We start from the raw sequence: 21559 nt of genomic DNA on the forward strand, positions 1-21559 counted from the left end.
AGTCGGTAGGGTGCCGGCCCCATATACGGAGGGTGGCAGGTTCAAACCCGGCCCTGGCCAAACTGCAACCAAAAAATAGCTGGGCGTTGTGGCGGGCACCTGTAGTCCCAGCTACTCAGGAGGCTGAGGCAAGAGAATCGCTTAAGCCCAGGAATTGGAGGTTGCTGTGAGCTGTGTGAGGCCACAGCACTCTACCGAGGGCCATAAAGTGAGACTCTGTCTCTACAAAAAAAAAAAAAAAAAAAGACTGACCTACTGAAAAGGTTAAAAGTGCAAATATATAAGAACTCCTTTAAAAAAAAGTGGTAAATGGTAGCTTGGTGCCTGTAGCTCAGCAGCTAGGGTGCTGGCCACATATACCGGGGCTGGCAGGTTTGAACCTAGCCTTGGCCTGTCAAACAATAACAACAACAACAACAACAAAAAACCAGCCAGGCATGTGGTTGGTGCCTGTAGTCCCCCATAGCTATTTGGGAGGCTGAGGCAAGAGAACTGCGTGAGCCTAAGAGTTTGAGGTTGCTATGAGCTGTGACACCACAGAACTCTACCAAGGGTGACCAAGTGAGACTCTGCCTCAAAACAAAACAAAAAACTGTAAGTTGAAAAGTCAGCTATTTATAAATGGAATATTCCATTTTAGCCATTTCTAAGCCTCTATAAGCTATTATCTGGAGAAATATCCAAATAGCCAAGGTGAAAACACAAAGTCCTGACATAGCAATGCTACCAAAATAAGACATTTCTAACATGTGGAAAGAAGATGGAAGAATGTGCACAAAACCACTGACATAATTATTGTGAAGGTGGTATGGAAGTTCTGTTTTCTACATTATACATGTTTATAATGTTCAAATGTCATACAGTTTCATATTACATCTTATCAGGGACAATAATATGCATGTCTAAAAACTACTCATTTTCCCAATGAATTTTGAAAACATTTAAAAAACAGATTAATTTCATTCAGTTAAAATGGCTCTGGCATAAAGAAACAGGAAAACAATCTCATTTTTGAATGAAAACCTCTAAAATACTAATAGAATACAGGAGTATATAAAAATATATTTAACATTAATATTAAAGGATAAATTTTAAAACTTTTTTGAAAGACCACTTGGCCAACATTAAAATTCATACCCACAATGCACAAATCCATACCTGGAATTTATCTCGCAGATAAACTCCTTGTTATCTGTGCAGACACACACTGCATTAAAATAAGATACCAAATTGCGTGAATCCATTTATGTTAAACAAAAAAATCTCCAAAAACAGTATATTTTACAACATTAAGAAAATAAATTTTAAAAATCCAATAAATATAAATAACTGTCATGAGCATGTGGGGCTTTATTCCTGAGTAACAAAATTATTCAATATTATATTTAACTGCCCACTCAACATCTCTAATTAGACTTACAGGGCATCTCAGAGTTAATGTGTTCAAACCCAGGGTTCTGTTCTAACCCTAATTTCTAGCTGCTCAGGCCTAAATCCTTGGACTCACACCTAAGGTCCCTTCTTTTAATCATACCCTATATATCTGATCATGAAATCCTTCTGGCTCTACCTTCTAAATGTATCCAGAATCCAATCACTTTAGACCACCTCAACTACAATCAACCTGGTCCAAATAATTTTTTTTCTCATATGGGTGTCTCCAATAGCCTCCTACTTATCCCCCACTTCCAAATACTGGGCGTTGTCAGTGTACTCTTGCTTTAAAATCTCAGATTATGTAGGTCTTATAACTTTTGAAAAGACTTCTCATCTGATGAGGAATAAAAAACAAAGGTCTTCCAATGGTACACACAAGGCACTTTGCCTCCTCCTGTCACCTCCATCTGTATCTGACTTCACTTCCTTTTATTTCCTGCTACTCTCCTAGCTCACACTACCAGCTACTCTGGTTACCCTGCTATCTTTCTCCAATGTGGCTGGCAAGCTTCCATGGGCCTTTGGACCTTGCTCTTCTTCAGACTCCACGGTCATTCTTTCACCCGAGTCTTTGATCTCCAAGTACCAACTTTTTTCTTCTTTTTTTTTCAGGTCAGGGTCTTGCTCTGTCACCCTGAGTAGAGTACAATGGTGTCATCATTCCTTACTGCAATTTCAAACTCTTGGACTTAAGCAATTCTCCTGCCTCAGCCAAGTAGCTAAGACTGGGGGTGCACACTACCATGCCCAGCTAATTTTTATTTATTTTATATATATATATATTTTTAAATTGAGACAGGTCTCACTTTGTCACCCTTGGTAGAGTACCGTGGTGTCATAGCTTACAGCAACCCCTGAATCCTGGGCTCCAGCAGTTTTCTCCCCTCAGCCTCCCAAGTAGCTGGGACTACGGCGCTTGCCACAATGCCGAGCCATTTTTTTTAGAGATGGGGTCTCGCTGTAACTCAGGCTGGTCTTGAACTCATAAGCTCAGGCAATCCACCTGCCTCGGCCTCTCAGAGAGCTGGGATTACAGGTGTGAGCCACTGTACCTGGCCATCTCTCTTTTAAAAAAAAAAAAAGATTTTAAAATGTCACCTTAAAAAGTAGCCTTAGTATCTATTTAGGCCTATTTTTCTATTCCTTAACCAAGAGTAGACTGTTTTAATCACCATTACTTGATAGAAAAAAAATTACTCCCTTCCACCTTTATCAGAAATTTTTGTTAGGGAGCAGTCCCTCACATTTATTCTTACTATTGTATTAAGATTATTTGTATTGGGTGGCACCTGTGGGCTCAGTGAGTAGGGCACTGCCCCCGGCCAAACTGCAACAAAAAAAATAGCTGTGAGCTGTGATGGGCACCTGTAGTCTCAGCTACTTGGGAGGCTAAGGCAAGAGAATTGCCTAAGCCCAAGAGTTTGAGGTTGCCGTGAGCTGTGATGCCACAGCACTCTACCGAGGGTGACAAAGTAAGACTCTGTCTCTAAAAAAAAAAAAGATTATTTGTATTAAGTTTAAGATTCTAGAGTAATTTGTTGAATACTAATAACTTTAAGCTTTGTGCTTAAATTTTTTATTAAGCTTATTGTAGGGCAGTGGCTCTCAACCTTCCTAATGCTGTGACCCTTTAATACAGTTCTTGCGGGTCGTGACCCACAGGTTGAGAACCGCTGTTCTAGGGTATTTTTTGTCATTATAATCAAGAACAGAACAGGCCCTTTTTCATTTGTATATTATTCTTTTTTTAGACACAGTGTCTATTGCCCAAGCTGGACTATCATGGAGTCATCCTAGCTCACACCCAACTCAAACTCTTGGGTCCAAGGGATCCTCCTGTCTCAGCCTCCCAAGTAGCTGGGACTACAGACACTCCTCACAGTGCCTGGCTAATTTTTCATTCTGTCGTTCTTTCTTTTTTGCAGTTTTTGGCCAGGGCTGGGTTTGAACCCACCACCTGCAGCATATGGGGAAGGCGCCATACTCCTTTGAGCCACAGGCGCCACCCCATAATTTGTCTATTTTTAGTAGAGACAAGGTCTGGTCTTACAGGCTGGTTTCAAACTATCTTCCAACTTTGGCCTTCTAGAGGCTAGGATTACAGGGATGAGCCACTGTGCCGTGCCTGGCCCCTTTGTGTATTTCTTAATATTTTAAGGTGATACTTGGAGGCCTGCAGTCATAATACCCGGGGAGGCAGAGGTGGGAAGATCACTTCAGCTCAGGAATTTGAGACCAAAGTAAGCAAGAGTGAGAACCCATCTCTATCAAAAATATAAGCCCTGTGAGCTATCACTCCAGGACACTCTATTAGAGGGTGAGAAAGTGAGACTCTGTCTCCAAAAAAAAAAAAAAGAAAGAAAGAAAAGAGAGAGTTGATACCCCCACCCCAGTAAATGGATCAGGGAAACTTAAGAAGTCATTTAGGAAAAAATAATAATAAGTAATAATCCACCATTTAGGTGGATTCCTGTCTCACCCCAAAATAAATTACAAATAAAGATTTAAACATAAAAATACTATACTTGAGGTGCCGGTAAGATGGTGGACAAGTAACAGTTTCTTTGCAACTGGGTGTGTTGAGATTAGAGAGAGAAGACTCCAGGCATCTCTGGCGTGTGGGCTCTGCCCAGAAATATCCCGGGGGATGCAGGGAGACAGCAAAGGAGGAGAACAAAAGCAGTGGAGAAGTGGCAAGTGGTTGCGTTTGGTCTGAGGCTGTGCAGCTGTAGCTACAACTGCAGTGAGACTACAGACAGGGAAGGTCTTCCCTGTGGGTTTTTTTTTTTTTTTGGATTTGGGCTTCAGTTGAATTATCTTGGGAGAACTTGGGCCAGAGTGCAGGTGACTTTTAAGCATTGTCCAGGGTGAGCCGTTGGGCTGGAATAGAGTTAACACGGCTGTGAGTCATGCGCAGCCATTGTGGGAAAACTGCCCTGCAGGCTCTGCCCTCAGGGTCGCAGAGTGAGGCTTGGGCTGGGAGATCTTGGTTGACTATCTAGTGACTGAGCAGCACCAAAGGCCAGGATAGAGATACCAGGGAAGGGTGGAGCCTTCGGTGTTTGCCGAAGGAAGGCTGCCTTGCAGCCTCGGCCCTCAGGGGCGTAGAATGAAGCAGGTTTTGGCACCCTGGATAAGCAGCAACTTCAGGAGAGATCCCAATAACAAGTGCTTTCCTGGGAAAGCTTCTGCTTAGCCAAGGTTAACGGTTTAGTGTCTTTTAAGCGGCCTGAGGAGAGATTCAGGTTCTTAATTAACCCTGTGAGGTTTGAGGGCAAAGAAATCAGCAAAGGCCGCCAGTCTCCATCTCATACAGCTGTATCAGCATTGTGATTAGCATCTCATATCCAGGTGATACAGAAGATCACCTGTTGCCCAGACAATATTCAGCAAGATACATATTCTGCTTTGTCTTTGGTTTTTATTTCAACATTTTCCCCCTACATTTTTCCCTTTAATCCCTTTCTTCATTTTTCTAGTTTAAATATAATTTTCCATTGTTGCCTTCTTTAATAATAAGAACTTCATTTTTGCTAGTGTTTCTGTCCCTGTTATTTGGTTCCCCCTTCAATTTTATCCTGTAAGGTTTTGTTTGGTTTAATTTATAGTATTTTTGTCTTTCCCCTTTATTTGGTGGAGGTGGGGGCCTGTGTCTGCTCGAGCTGGCAAAGAGCTGCTGACCTCCAACGGAACCACCCAACCCAACACCCCCAGAAGTTAAGGGTTTTTAAGGTGTGGGTCAAAGTACCCAACTATATACCTTTATTACTATTTCCCTCTTTCTGTGCCGCCCTTCTTTTTGTCAATATTCTCTTTTACTCACCCCCTCTCTTTCTCTTTTTTCTTTTTTTTTTTAAATCATTATTTTCCCTTCTTGTTCTTCAATCTTCTCAACCTTTTAGTCCTGTATCAAAAGGACTCATCAAAACCTTGGGTCAGAGGCATGGTAATAAAAAGAGCAAGAGGAAGTGAAAGGAAAATAAGAGCAAGGAAACAGGTAAAAGAAAACACCCATGAGGAAGAATCAGCAGAAAAATCCTGGCAATGTGAAAAACCAATCCAGAGCAACCCCCTGAGGGACCATGAGGTAGCTACTGCAGAAGATTCCACCTATAAAGAAATGTTAGAAATGACAGAAGGGGAATTTAAAATACAGATAAATTTTTCATTGCTGAGAAAATGAAAAATAACCAAAAGGAAATCCAAAAACAGAATCAAATAAGACATGAACGATTTGAAGAATATAAAAAGGATATAGCAGAGCTGAAGGAATTGAAGCAGTCAATTAGGGAACTTAAAGATGCAATAGAAAGTATCAATAACAGATTACACCATGCAGAAGAAAGAATCTCAGAGGTAGAGGACAAAGCTCTTGAGATAACTCAGATAGTTAAAGAGGTAGAAAGAAAAAAAAAAAAAAAAAAAAGAAAGCAGAATGTTCACTGACAAAATTAAGGGACTTTATGAAGTGTTCAAACATCCAAGTTACAGGTATCCTAGAAGGGGAAGAAGAATGCCCCGGAATGGAAGCCATACTAGAGAATATTATAAATGAAAATTTCCCAAATATCACCAAAGATTCTGACACACTTCTTTCAGAGGAATATTGAACCCCAGGTCGCCTCAACTCAAATAGAGCTTCTCCAAGACACATTTGATGAACTTGTCCAAAGTCAAGACAAAAGAAAAGATTTTGCAATTTGCCAGGAATAAGTGCCAATTAACCTTCAGGAGCAAATCCATGAGAGTGACTGCAGACTTATGTAATGAAACTTTTCAAGCCAGATGACAATGGTTTATCTACCTTTATTCTACTTAAACAGAACAATATCCAGCCCAGAATTCTATATTCTGCTAAGCTAAGCTTAAAAATTGACGGATAAATCAAATCTTTTACTGATATGCAAACATTAAGGAAATGTGCCACAAGACCAGCTCTACAGGGAATACTTAAACCTGTTCTACACACTATCACAATGGACCATCAGCAAAGCAAGCACCCAGAATTTAAAGGATGAAACCTAGCTTCCACAATGATGCAAAAGATAAAAATAAGCAATGCACTTTCACAAAATAAGAGGAATAGAATGCTACCACACTTATCAATTATCTCAATAAATGTTAATGGCTTGAATTTCCCACCGAAAAGATTGGGTTAAAAAAACACAAGCCATCCATTTGCTGTCTGCAGGAAATACACCTAGCTTCAAAAGACAAATTAAAACTCCAAGTTAAGGGTTGGAAGACAATTTTTTAGGCAAACAAAATTCAGAAGAAAAGAGGGGTTGCAATCTTATTTTCAGATACAAGTAGATTTAAAGCAACCAAAGTCAAAAAAGACAAAGATGGACGCTTCTTATTGGTCAAGGGAAAAATACAAGACGACGACATTTCAATTCTAAATATTTATGTACTCAAAAAAAAAAAAAAAAAAAAGGGTGGCGCCTGTGGCTCAAGGAGTAGGGCGCCAGTCCCATATGCCGGAGGTGGTGGGTTCAAACCTAGCTCTGGCCAAAAACCACAAAAAATAAATAAATAAATAAATATTTATGTACCCAAATTAAATGCTCCCAGATTCTTCAAATAGACCTTAGTCTGAGCAATATGATATCCTATAACACCATAATAACAGGGGACTTTAACACTCATTTCACAGACCTGGACAGATCCTCTAAACAGAAATTAAACAAAGATATAAGGGACTTAACTGAGACCCTAGAACAGTGGTTCTCAACCTGTGGGTCAACTGTATTAAAGGGCTGCGGCATTAGGAAGGTTGAGAACCAATGGCCTACAAAAACTGCTTGGTAGATGTATATAGAACACTCCATCCCAAAGCTAAAGAATATATATTCTTCTCAACAGCCCGTGCAACATTCCTTAAAACTGATCATATCCTAGGACAGTGGTTCTCAACTTCCTAATGCCAGGACCCTTTAATACAGTTCCTGTGGGTTGTGACTCACAGGTTGAGAACGGCTGTCCTAGGACATAAACCTCAACAGAATCAAAAGAATTGAAATTTTACCTTGTTGTCCATCAAACCACTCAGGCTAGTTTGTACTAGTAGAGTTTTGTTTCTATTTTTATTAATTTTATTTTTTTTAATAAAGATTTTTCAGTGAGGGGCTTTTTCAACCCCATTGGTTCTATTTTCTTGTATTTTTTCATTTAATTTGCTTCATAACTTAAACCAAGTCTCTTCTAGTCTTAGGTATTATTTCTCAATTTTGTGCTGATGGACATGTTTATAAGAACTGGAGAGATAATTTATTGGAATGAACTGACGTCCCCTGTCTCCCCTTTCCTTTTTGACATGAATTTTACTACACAAATGAAGAATGATGTTGCAGAGTTACCGTGGTGAAGTTGACAAATACCACTTAAATGATTATGATTTAGAAGTAACTTCCTCTTGCTGCTCTAATCTGATAAATGGTTACTATATAATGTTTTCTGACATGGTATTCGGTTTTGGGTATCTGTTACTTCGGCACTATTCTTGTTGGCCTCTTTTTATTTTTGCCAGTGTACTATACCTCAGTCCTATTTGAAAGACCTAACCAAAAGTCATAAAAATAATAAGTAAAATGATTTGTTTTATAATTTATCCCCCATATCCAGTTTGGTTAGCTTGTTATGCAGTAGAAGTGAAATATCAGGTTTTATTCCTGTGCCCTTTTTATCATTAAAATTAACACAAAACATGGAAAAAAAAAAACCAAGAAATTTTATCTTGTATCTTCTCAGACCACAAGGCACTAAAGGTGGAACTCAACTCTAACAAAAACGTTCAACCCCACACAAAGGCATGGAAATTAAACAACCTTCTGTTGAATGACAGATGGGTGCAGGAAGAAATAAAACAGGAAATCATTAACTTCCTTGAGCATAGCACCAATGAAGACACAAGCTACCAAAACCTGTGGGATACTGCAAAAGCAGTTTTGAGAGGAAAATTTATTGCTTTAGATGCCTACATTCGAAAAACAGAGAGTGCCATCAACAAACTCACAAGCCATCTTAAGGAATCAGAAAAAGAAGAACAATCTAAGCCTAAACCCAGAAGAAGAAAAGAAATATCCAAAATTAAATCAAAGATTAATGAAATTGAAAACCAAAGAATCATTCAGAAACTTAACGAAACAAGGAGTTGGTTTTCTGAAAAAGTGAAATAGATAAACCTTTGGCCAGACTAACTAGAAATAGAAAAGTAAAATCTCTAATAACCTCAATCAGAAATGATAAAGGGGAAATAACAGATACCACAGAGATACAAGAGATTATCTCTGAATACTGCAAGAAACTCTATGCCTAGAAATTTGACAATGTGAAGGAAATGGATCAATATCTGGAATCACACCCTCCCCCTAGACTTAACCAGGAAGAAATAGATCTCCTGAACAGACCAATTTCAAGCACAGATCAAAGAAACAATAAAAAATCTTCCAACAAAAAAATGCCCTGGTCCGGATGGCTTTACACCAGAATTTTATCACACCTTCAAAGAAGAGTTAATTCCCATACTTCATAAATTATTCCCAAAAATTGAGAAGGAGGGAATCTTCCCCAACACATTCTATGAAGCAAACATCACCCTGATACCAAAATCAGGAAAAGAACCAACTAAAAAGGAGATCTTTAGACCAATTTCACTAATAAATATAGATGCAAAAATTATCAACAAAATTCTAGCCAACAGATTACAGTTAATCATCAAAAATGTTATATATCACGATCAAGTAGGTTTCATCCCAGGGATGCAAGGTTGGTCTAACATATGCAAGTTCCTAAACATTATTCACCATTCAACAGAAGCAAAAACAAAGACCATATGATCCTCTCAATAGATGCAGAAAAAGCATTTGATAAAATCCAGCATTCTTTCTAATTAGAATATTGAAAAGTGGGTGGCGCCAGTGGCTCAAAGGGGTAGGGCACCAGCCCCATATGCTGGAGGTGGTGGGTTCAAATCCAGCCCCGGCCAAAAACTGCAAAAAAAAAAAAAAATAGAATACTGAAAAGTATAGGCATAGGTGGCACATTTCTTAAACTGATGGAAGCCATTTATGACAAACCCACAGCTAACATTTTACCGAATGGAGTTAAACTGAAAGCTTTTCCACTTAGACCTGGAACCAGACAAGGTTGTCCTCTATTGCCACTACTATTCAACATAATGCTGGAAGTTCTAGCCAATACAATTAGGCAAGAGAAGGAAATAAAGGGCGTCCAAATGGGAGCAGACGAGGTCAAACCCTCCCTTCTTTTGTTGACAGTATGATCTTATACCTAGATAACCTCAAGGAATCAACCACAAGACTCCTGGAAGTCATCAAAAAATACAGTAATGTCTCAGGATATAAAATCAACGTCCACAAGTCAGTAGCCTTTGTATATGCTGACAACGAGCCAAGATGAGAGGCTAATTAAGGACACAACTCCCTTCACCATAGCTTCAAAGAAAATAAAATACCTAGGAATATACCTAACCAAAGAGGACCTCTAAAGAAAATTATGAAACTCTAAGAAAAGAAATAGCAAAAATATTAACAAATGGAAGAATATACCATGTTCATGGCCAGGAATAATTAACATTGTTAAAATACTTCAAAGCAATCTACAAATTCAATGCCATCCCCATTAAAATACCAACAACGTACTTTCAAGACTTGGAAAAAACAATTCTTCGTTTTGTATGGAACCAGAAAAAAACCCGTACAGCTAAGGCAGTTCTTAGTAATAAAAACAAAGCAGGGGGCATCACCCTACCAGACTTTAGGCTGTACTACAAGGCCATGGTGGTCAAAACAGCATAGTACTGGCACAAAAATAGAGACACAGACATTTGGAATCAAATAGAAAACCAGGAAATAAAATGAACATCTTACAACCACCTCATCTTTGATAAACCAAACAAGAACATGCACTGGGGGAAATTATTCAATAAACGGTGCTGGGAGAACTGGACATCCACATGTAAAAGACTGAAACTGGACTTGCACCTTTCTCCACTCACAAAAATTGATTCAAGATGGTTAAAAGACCTAAATTTAAGGCATGAAATGATAAAAATCCTCAAAGCAGCACAGGAAAAACACTTGAAGATATTGGCCTAGGGAAAGACTTTATGAAGAAAACTTCTACAGCAATTGCAACATCAAAAATAAACACATGGGGCGGTGCCTGTGGCTCAAAGGAGTAGGGTACCAGCCCCATATGCCGGAGGTGGCGGGTTCAAACCCAGCCCCAGCCAAAAATTTCAAAAAATAAAAAATAATAAAAAATTAAAAAATAAACATATGGAACTTAATTAAACCGAAAAGCTTCTGTATAGCTAAGGAGATAACCAAAGCAACACAATGGGAGAAGATATTTGCATATTTTTAATCAGACAAAAGCTTGATAACTAGGATCTACAGAGAACTCAAATTAATCCACATGAAAAAAGCCAACAATCCCATATATCAATGGGCTAGAGATGAACAGAACCTTCTCTAAAGAAAGCAAGACAAGGCCCAGTGCCTGTAGCTCAAGTGACTAAGGCACCAGCCACATATACCAGAGCTGGCGGGTTCAAATCCAGCCTGGGCCTGCCGAACAACAATGACAACTACAACCAGAAAATAGCCACCGTTGTAGCGGGTGCCTGTAGTCCCAGCTACTTGGGAGGCTGCAGAGAATTGCTTAAGCCCAGAAGCTGGAGGTTGCTGTGAGCTGTGATGCCATGGTACTCTACCCAGGGTGACAGCTTGAGGCTCTGTCACAAAAAAAAAAAAGAAAAAAAAATAAGAGAAAAAGAAGGCATACGAATGGTTAGTAAACATATGAAGAAATGCTCCCTAATTATTAGAGAAATGCAAATCAAAACCACCCTGAGATATCATCTAACCCCAGCAAGAATGGCCCACATCACAAAATCTCAAAACTGCAGATGCTGGCGTGGATGTGGAGAGAAGGGAACACTTTTACATTGCTGGTAGGACTGGAAACTAATACAACCTTTTGGGAAGTAAGTATGGAGAACCCTCAATGAACTCAAGACAGACCTCCCATTTGATCCTGCAATCTCATTACTGGGCATCTATCCAGAAGGGAAAAATTCTTTTATAATAAGGATACTTGCACCAGACTGTTTAATCACAGCTCAATTTACTATCACCAAAATGTGGAAACAGCTTAAAAGCCCACCAACCCAGGAATGGATTAATAAGCTGTGGTATATGTATACCCTGGAATACTATTCAGCCATTAAAATAGATGGAGACTTTACATCCTTTGTATTAACCTGGATGCAAGAGGAACACGTTATTCTTGGTAAAGCATCAAAAGAATAGAGAAGCAAGAATACTATGTACTCAATTTTGATATAAGGACAATTAATGACTTAGTACATGGTGGGGGTGTGGGGAGATGGGGAGAGCAGAGAGAGGGAAGGAGGGAGAGAAATGGGGGAAAGGAAGAGCAGAGACACGGAAGGAGGGAGGGGCTGGAGGGGAAGAAAAAAATACTATACTTGAATCTTTAGAAAAATTGTGAAGTAATATATAGTGGTTAAAAATATGGGCTATTGAGTCAGAATGCCATCTACTAACTGTGTGACCTTAGACAAGTTACTACTCTTTTCATCTATGGTAACAGCAGAGCACCTGACAGACTCTTCTGAGTATAAGATCACTTAGAACAATGACTGGCTCTCAACCATATCACTTTTATAAGATCATAAGTAGCCAATACTAATATAAAGCCTGTAGACGATCTAATTCGTGCCCACATAGGAGAAAAATTCTTTTCAATTCAACTTGAAGGGAAACAAGGGGGGGTTGGAGTGCTTGCACTGAATGCACACAATGTAGGGGTATATGGCACACCTTTTGGGTGCAGGGCATAACAATAAGAGGGACTTTACCTAATTCAAATATTGTGATTTGGTTATTTGTACCCTCACATTAACCTGAAATTTGAAAAAAAAAAAAAAATCATAAGTTGTATAGCTATTTTTATTAAAGGGAAGCATTTGATGGCAGAACATTTACCAAATACCCCAACTTCAAATTCTAGTTTCTTGTTAATTATATGATCTTTGTGTCTTCCTCAAATTTACTCACTTGTTTAAAAAAAAAAAAAAAAAGACCAATAACACCAATTTCATTGAAGGGAAGGGAAAATGATTTCATAACTGTTAAAACATTATACAAATGTTGACAAAAATTAGTATATGGCATGTTCTCAACAGCTGACATTTCTTTGCTGTTGCAGATAGGTAGGGGCATCTTTGCCCTCATGGTGTACATACCACCCTTGCTCACCTTTGTGACAACCAAAAATGAATACAGATATTGCCAACTCTCTCTTGTGAGGACAAAATCATTATGGTTATTCCCTTCCTAGAAAAATTCAAAGCACAGGCTTATATTTGAATAATTTCATGATAAAATTTGAAGGAAAAAAACAAGGACACCAAAGGACTTCTGCTTCTGGCCACAAAAGAGTAATAGTGATCAGATTTACGTTCCAGTCATAAACTGGAAACCTGAAAGATAGGCAGTGTAAGACTGAAAAGCAAATAGGGTGATGTCTAAGATTGCCCTGATTTTTCTGCATGGGAGTACATTCCAGACTTCAGAGCTGAGAGGATTCAAATGAAAGCACAATAGTTTTACAGAGTTGAGAAAACAAACTCTCAGAGTTTAGAGGCTAAGGTAACTGGAAATTGCAAGGCAGAATTCTTGAGAAGAGGAAGCTACATGAGCCCAGAAATCCTCATGAGCCCCACCTGTCAGTGCTTGGTGAATACTAAGGAGTAAACTTAACAGGGTGAAACTCTGTCAGGTCAAGCAAAGAATAACTGGGCAAGTGTAAGCTGAATGGTTTCACATGCCAGGAGGATTTAAAACTGTGACCAAAGGTTGCATTGAAGCATTCAAAAAAGACCCTAGAAGATCCTGCTTTATGCTTTAGTTGTGGAACTAAATTCCCTATCCTAACAAATTTTTACCTGCCAACAAAACAAAGCTTCTTTTAAGGAAGATAACACAATTCACATACTATAACCGGGTAAGAAGACAGGAAACATACAGGTACTCATCATCCCAAGGCAAATTTTGAAGCTATGAAGGGTTGAAGGCTAAGAAGCTAAGCAGAAAGCCTCTGAAAAGTAGAGAGAAACTATTGGCAGTCTACCTTGCCAAGGAGTTGAGAATTAGCATTCGGGATCTGCTAAGAAAGAGCACTGGTCAACCTATCAGGCTCTCAGTTGGAAGTAGCAGTAGAAACAAAGTTAAGCCCTAAGAATGAACAAGAGGTAGACAGAGCCTTACTCAAACTGTAACCCAGCTACAACTCAGCTCAGTCTCCAAATGGATCAAGATGTTCAGGCCCCACTCTATATGCCTACTGGAGAAAATATCATCAGAACACCTACAGCTTCAAAAATATATACTATCTGGCTCAGCACGTGTGGCTCAAGCGGCTAAGGTGCCAGCCACATATACCTGCACTGGCGGGTTGGAATCCAGCCTGGACCTGCCAAACAACAATGACAGCTGCAACCGGGCGCCTATAGTCCCAGCTACTTGGGAGGTGGAGGCAGGAGAATAGCTTGAGCCCAGGAGTTGGAGGTTGCTGTGAGCTGTAATGCTACAGCACTCTACCCAGGGCAACAGCTTGAGGCTCTGTCTCAAAAAAAAAAAAAAAAATAGATAAATAAATATATATATCCAACAACACTGACTGAAATCAAAACAAAACGGGTAAAAGAAATAGGCCTGAGATTTTGGAGTTAGCAAATAAGGATTTAAAAATAAATGTTTAATATGTACAGGAAGATATGGAAAAAAATAAATGAAAATATCACAAAAGTTCTTGAATATATAAAAATAGAATCAAATGGAAATTTAAGAACTCAGGACATGAGTTCCAATAGCCAGCAGAAAAGGAATAAGATAAAGGAAAATAAAAACCAAGGCTTAACCAAAAATAGATGGCAAAAATGATTCCAAATATTAATAGTAGTCAGAGTAAATGTAAATGGGATTAAAAACTCACCTAACACAAACAGAACAGCTGACAATGAAGGGACAGAAAAAGATATACCTCGCAAGTATTTACCAAAAAAGCTAGTTAAAGTAAGAGCTATAGAAATTAAGAGGGAAACTATACAATGATGAAAGGAATGACAAAGAAAAGAAATAACAATCATGACACTGTATGCACCTAACCAGCCAGACTAGAAATATATGAATATATGTGAACTTAAAACGTGAAAGAACTATAAAAACCTGACAAATCCACAGGGAACAAACAGAAAGCAGACCAAAAATTACATAAGACATGAACATAATTAAATAAGGTCAAGACATGGCTTAAATTTAGAACCCTAAAGTCAAGTGATAGGAGATAGATACATACTCACATCAGACATACCCTGTTTCCCCGAAAATAAGACAGTGTCTTATTTTAAGGTGTGCTCCCAAAGATGTGCTAGGTCTTATTTTCAGGGGACGTCTTATCTTTCCTGTAAGTAGGTCTTATTTTCGGGGAAACAGGGTATTTTTTTTTTTTTTTTTTTTTTTTGAGACAGAGCCTCAAGCTGTCGCCCTGGGTAAAGTGCCATGGCATCATGGCTCACAGCAACCTCCAACTCCTGGGCTCAAGCGATTCTCCCGCCTCTGCTTTCCAAGTACCTGGGACTACAGGCATCTGCCACAATGCCTGGCTATTTTTTTGGTTGCAGGTGTCGTTGTTTGGCGGGCCCAGGCTGGATTTGAACCTGCCAGCTCAGGTGTATGTGGCTGGCACCTTAACCGCTTGGGCCACAGGCGCTGAGCTGACTTTCTTTTAAGGAAATGTGAACTAGTTATAAAAACCAAACTGAAAACACATGTATCAATAGCAAGACCAAGATCTTGAAAACACAATACTGAATTTAAAAACCAAAACCAACCAAGTTGCAGAGTATGTACAACATGATGACATTTATATAATTTTTAGCCTAACCTGTACTGTTTTCCTCAATGATACCGATACATATAATAAAAATATAAAAACCTACACTGGAACATAGACACCAAATTCATGATAGTGGTTACCTCTGGGAAAGAAAGAAGGGAAATGATAAAAATAAAAGGGACTGGCTGGGCACAGTGGCTATTACCTGCAATCCTAACACTTTGGGACTGAGGCAGAAGGATTGCTTGAGGGTCAGGAGTTTGGAAACAGCCTGAGCAAGAGCAAGAGCAAGACTCTGCCTCTACAACTAATAGAAAAATTAGCCGTGTGTGGTGGTGGGCATCTTAAGTCCCAGGTACTTGGGAGACTGAGGAAGGAGGATCACTTAAACCAGTGGTTCTCAACCTTTCTAATGCTGAGGCCCTTTAATACAGTTCCTGTGGGTCACGACCCACAAGCTGAGAACCGCTGACTTAAACCTAGGGAGTCGGAGGTTGCTGTGAGGTATGATGACACCAACACACTCTAGCCAGTGTGACAGGATGAGAAAAGGAAAGAAACTTTATTTGTAATTTTCTTTGAAATATTAAAAAACGCATTAAGAAATGCCATGATATTAACATCTGGGGTGTTACACATATATGTATTATATAGATGTTTATTACATCTTTCTTCATATTTTATGAAATAAAAAATAAAATTAGGAGGAGGCAGGTAAAGCTGGAAAGTTTTTCTGTCTATAGTTTATCTTTGAATAACATGGGTTTGAACTACATGAGTGCACTTACCTGAGAGTTTTCTTCCACCTCTGCCACTCTTGTGACATCAAGACTAACCCCTCCTCTTCCTCAGTCTACTCAATGTGAAGATGAGGATGAAAGCTGCTATGATGATCCACTCCCAATTAATGAATAATAAATGCATTCTTTTTTTTTTGGTGGGGGGAAGGGGGTTTGTTGGTTTTTTATTTTTTTGAGAGACAGGGTCTTCTTGCTCTGTCACCCAGGCTGGGGTATAGTGGCCCAATCATACTTCATTACTATCTTGAACTCGTGGGCTCAAGAGAGTCCAGCCCTCCTTACGATTTTAATAATATTTTATTTCTTTAGCTTCCTTTCTTGTAAGAATACAGGATAAAATACCATATAACATTAAAATGTGTTAAATGGTTGTTTGTTTATGTTGCTGTTCTAATCAATAGCTGTGCAGGGGGTTGGCACCCCTAATACATGTGCTGTCCAAGAGTCACTGTACAGGGAACTGAAGTTATTCACAAGTTCAATGATGCAAAGTACCCTGAGAACCAGCAGTAAGAATAAAATGAAGTCCAACTACTTCAGGGCCAAGGTATGCTAAGTATTTTTAGTACCTATCAATCTGTCTTTCAGATTAAGAAAAGGATTCAACCATCATAGCAGTAACAAAGACAAGCAAGGTATGAGTACAAGAATACTGTTTCTTTCCTGAAAATTCTTGTCCACCAAGAAACTTACTTACAATGTAACTTTTATTTGGAAATAGGATTTTCACAGATGTCCTTAATTAACATGAAGTAATACTGGACTATGGCAGGTACAATAATCCTATTGGTGGTGTCCATGTAAGATGGCAAGATGGAAACACGTAGACACAGACATACAAGGTAGTAGGCCACATGAAGGCAGGGGCAGAGATGGCAGTCATGCTGCCACAAGCCAAGAAGCGCTATGGACTACCAGCAACCGTAAGAAACAAGAAGAGGCAAGGTAAGTTTCTTTCCTAGAACATTGACAGGAAATAGGGCCCTGCCAACACCTTGATTTCAGACTTCTATTCTCCAGAATTATAAGAGGAAAAAAAAGTGTTGTTTTAAGCAACCCAATTTGTGATAGTTATGGCAGCCCTAGAAATGTAATACATTCAGCTCCTAAACTGTTCTAGTAACAAACAAAAAGTCTAGCTAGGGCAAATTATTTTTTAAAAATGATGGCAGTGACTGTGGCTCAGTAAGTAGGGTGCCAGCCTCATATACTGAGGGTGGCGAGTTTGAACCCAGCCCTGGCCAAATTGCTGCAACAACAAAAAAATAGCTGGGTGTTGTGGTGGGTGCCTGTAGTCCTAGCTACTCGGGAGGCTGAGGCAAGAGAATCGCTTAAGCCCAAGAGCTGGAGGATGCCGTGAGCTATTACACTACAGCACTCTACCGAGGGCAACAAAGTGAGACTCTGTCTCTTAAAAAAAAAAAAAAAAAAAAGACTTTGGTGCTCCACTTTTAGAACATAACGTAAACTCTTCAAGGGCCTAGGATTTTCAGGATTTTTCATGAAAGGAAGTGTCAACTGATAAGAGTAAACATCACTCTATCCTTGAAGATATTGTTACAGTTGCCTAACCTTCAGAACAATGGGCTTCAACTTAAAGTCACTAGCTATATTAGGCTCCTAACACGGGTGCCTGCCTGCCCTTTGAATCTAGTCAATGACTTCCTCTCTAGCTATGGAAATCCTATATGGCATCTTTTTCCAACAGTAGACTGTTCCACCTGCACTAAAACTCTAGGTTAGGCTACAGTAGGAAGTTCACTGAAGCCAGGAATTCAAGACCAGCCTGGGCAACATAGCCAAACCTTGCCTCTACCAAAAAGTCTCACTCTGTTGCCCTTAGTAGAGGCCATGGTGTCATAGTTCACAGCAACCTCAAACTCCTGGGCTCAAACCATACTCTTGCATCAGTTTTTCTTTTTTTAAAAAGATCATGGCAAACTTATATAGTACAATTGCATACTAGAACAAAACAAACCAGGCTTTGAAAATTCACTGTCCAAACATGGTTCCGAGCAATTCTCTCCTCTCCCTTCTTATCACCAGCAAATACACTGTTAATAGATCCATTAAAAATTCCCCCTTAGTCAGACATTTCTCTGATCTTTAGAAAAATAGTCTTTGAAAGTGTTATGTATATTAGTTTCCTCAATCCCTTGTGTACCATTCTCTCCTGAACTCACTCTTCACAAAGTTTTCACTCTCTCTCCCTCTACCAAAACTGCTCACCGATGTCCAACAACCCTGGTCCACCAAATTCAATGGTCTCAATTCTCAGTCTTCACATACCACATGCTTGGTTTTCCTTCTACTTTATTAGTCACTCCTTTCCTCATCATTCGTATCTTTAACTCCTGGAATACATCAAAGGCCTAATTCCCATACCTCTTCCTTATCTGTACTCCCCAGCACACTCTATTCTCCTTGGCTACATTTTTCTCTCCAAGACTAATACTACAGACATGAGGTAAGCATTTCTATCTGGTTTGTTTAGTGTGGTATTCCCAGCACCTAAAGCAGGTGTAGCTCATTGTAGGAGGCTAACAAATATTTGCTGAATGAATAAAAAAGGACAAAAACAAAAGTGGTAATAACAGTAATAGCCACTTTGTACTGGGAACTTAGCCAGATACCCCAACAAGCATGTCACACATACAGTTCTTCATTTAATCCTCAAATAACCACATGAGATACCCTAGACTTTGCAGGAGTGGGGGCAGGGGTGGCTTACATGCACAAAATCACAAAACTTCTAAACTGTAGTGCCATGATTTAAACCCAAATATAAATCATCTTCACTTTTCCTCCTGTAGTTGTGATTTAATCTCCATTTTCTTTGTGAAGACAAACATTCCTTCTTTAACATCAATTTAAACATTATAATGGAAACTTTGGTTTGGTTTTGCTTTTTGAGCCAAGTCTCTCCCTCTGTTCCCCTGGCTAGAGTGTCATGGCCTCAGCCTAACTCACAGCAACCTCAAACTCCTCAGCTTGAGCAATCCTTGACAGGCATGTGCTACCATGCTCAGCTAAATTTTCTATTTTTAGTAGATGGGGACCTCACTCTGCTCAGGCTGATATTGAACTCCTCACTTTAAAGTGATCCTCCAGCCTCAGCCTCCTAGAGTGCTAGGATTACAGGCATGAGCCACCCACGCTGGCCTTAAAGATTCATGTTTTTTTTTTTTTTTTGCAGTTTTTGGCCAGGGCTGGATTTGAACCCACCACCTCTGGCATATGGGGCTGGCGCCTTACCCCTCTGCCCTCTGAGCCACGGGCGCTGCCCAAAGATTCATTTTTTTTTTTTTTTTTGTAGAGACAGAGTCTCACTGGGTCGCCCTCGGGTAGAGTGCCGTGGCGTCACATGGCTCACAGCAACCTCTAACTCTTGGGCTTACACAATTCTCTTGCCTCAGTCTCCCGAGCAGCTGGGATTACAGGCGCCCGCCACAACGCCCAGCTATTTTTTTGTTGCAGTTTGGCCGGGGCTGGGTTTGAACCCGCCACCCTTGGCATATGGGGTCGGGGCCCTACTCACTGAGCCACAGGCGCCGCCCCACAAAGATTCATTTTTAAAACAAAGTACGCTACACTGCCATTTTCGGCGATAAAAGAACAATTAAGAAAAAACACCCACCTCCTTCAAAGTGTTAATGGCAGCACTTACAACTTTCAATCTCTCCTATTTCTATTAAAAAGCTCAAGCCAAACCTGGCTGAAGAGTCACCTAGGAGCTTTCTTGTTTTATGAAAACAAGATTCCCAGGCCAAACTCCAGAGCAACTGATTCAAAATCTCTAGGATACAGGGCCCAGGAACCTAGTATTTTATAAAGCTCCCTAGGAAACCTTGGTGGTTAGCCAAGTTTGGAAAACATTTAATAAACCAAAGTTGGCAAGAGACTAATCCCTCTATCTGAGCTTCTGGCTCACTGTTTGACAGTGATCAAGTCTCACTGGTACTGACCTTCTTGGAAAGATGAACAATGCTGTTGGGTCGAACAAGCCTCCGTTTCTTACAGCTCAGTACAGGACGTGTTCGGGCTGCCACACAGGTGCCATCAGATGATGAAGAAACTAGATTCAGTCGTTGCTTTTTATGTAATTGTTCCTCAGCATCAGAGCTGTCACCTGGAATGTGGTCTGCCAAGATGGGTTGTAGACTATACAAGAAGAAGGAAGAGTATTCATTTCTCAGAAAATACAAAGAAACAAACCCTCTATTACTGGTCCAACCTCCTCTACTTGCAAATGCTCATAGATGCAAATAAGCATTACAGAGAAGAAGTAGGTAATCTCCTGATGTCTACTAATCTCAGTGTGTGTGCTTATGTGCAAGGCTCTTGATACACACCACCTATATCATGTCTGGAAAGCACAGAAGTGTCAGTAAGTGAATTCAAATCTAGTGGTTCTCTTCTGCAACAAAAACATTATGAATAAGTCTAGAAAATTACAATCAGAAAACAATACATTTTGCAAATGTTAATGGGATGCCTTAGAATCAGTTCTCCTATGAAACCTGAATCTTAGAGATGTGTATACATCATCCATGTGTATAGGGATTCCTTAAATCTTCATAAATATACATTTACAAACATAGCCTTTAGGGATTTCATCTGTAGAGCAGAGCAGCTTATATAAACACTACAGAGGAATTCCTCCAAGACCAAGACCAACAGTAATGATTCACAATAACTATGGGACCTTTTTTCTCCCAGCCCAGTCCATTTTAGACCATAGCAGGTAAAAGGAAAATACACAAATAGATTAATTAAAATATATTCGCTACAGTAGGAAACATGCAAAATACTAATAAATGATAAGATTTCTGAATTTAAACCAGGGTCAGTGCTGGCTAGAGATAACTAGGAGCTCCAAAGTACCTTCTACCAGCCCAGTAAGTATAAAAAATAGAAGGGCCAAACTTACGTATTAATAACTCCATTGACAGGTCTTAGTGCTCCACACGATTTGGTAGATAATGACTCCGAAATATGACCAACAGGGGCACCATGGTTTTCCAGTGGCTGAGAAACAGATTCAATCTGAACAAGGGAAAAGAATCATCACATCATCATCATCATCATTTACTCAATAGTACCCCTGCTTGAAAATCAGTACCATTTCATTTGCATGGAGCACCTAACATTTCAGATCACCAACTTGAAAACCAAAACTTAACATGACTAAAGAAAAAGACAATTAGCTTTTGCTTTGGGCAAAGAGTGTTGAGGAACCCAAGTATCTCAGACTACCTTCTGACAGGGAAATAATTTTAACAATTCCATGGATTAGAAGTTTAGCAAAAACAATTACACAATAACATGAGCCTTCATCTAAATCAAGAAGGATACACAAAACATTAGTATCA

The 21559-nt window shown here is 39.5% G+C and overlaps 1 protein-coding gene across 4 annotated transcripts in view; it reads right to left on the reverse strand.

Moving 5' to 3' along the window:
• The window catches only part of KANSL1 (KAT8 regulatory NSL complex subunit 1), a 212374-nt gene that overhangs the window by 24651 nt on the left and 166164 nt on the right, over positions 1 to 21559 (reverse strand). For all 4 annotated transcript variants that reach the window (XM_053567824.1, XM_053567822.1, XM_053567823.1 and 1 more), the window contains 2 exons: positions 21118 to 21233; positions 20153 to 20348 (listed from right to left, as the gene is read on the reverse strand). In XM_053567824.1, the coding sequence (XP_053423799.1) occupies positions 20153 to 20348; positions 21118 to 21233 (312 nt within the window). The remainder of the gene's footprint in view (positions 1 to 20152; positions 20349 to 21117; positions 21234 to 21559) is intronic.

Source organism: Nycticebus coucang, chromosome 18, assembly GCF_027406575.1.
Source record: "Nycticebus coucang isolate mNycCou1 chromosome 18, mNycCou1.pri, whole genome shotgun sequence".
NCBI classification, from domain to species: Eukaryota; Metazoa; Chordata; class Mammalia; order Primates; family Lorisidae; genus Nycticebus; species Nycticebus coucang.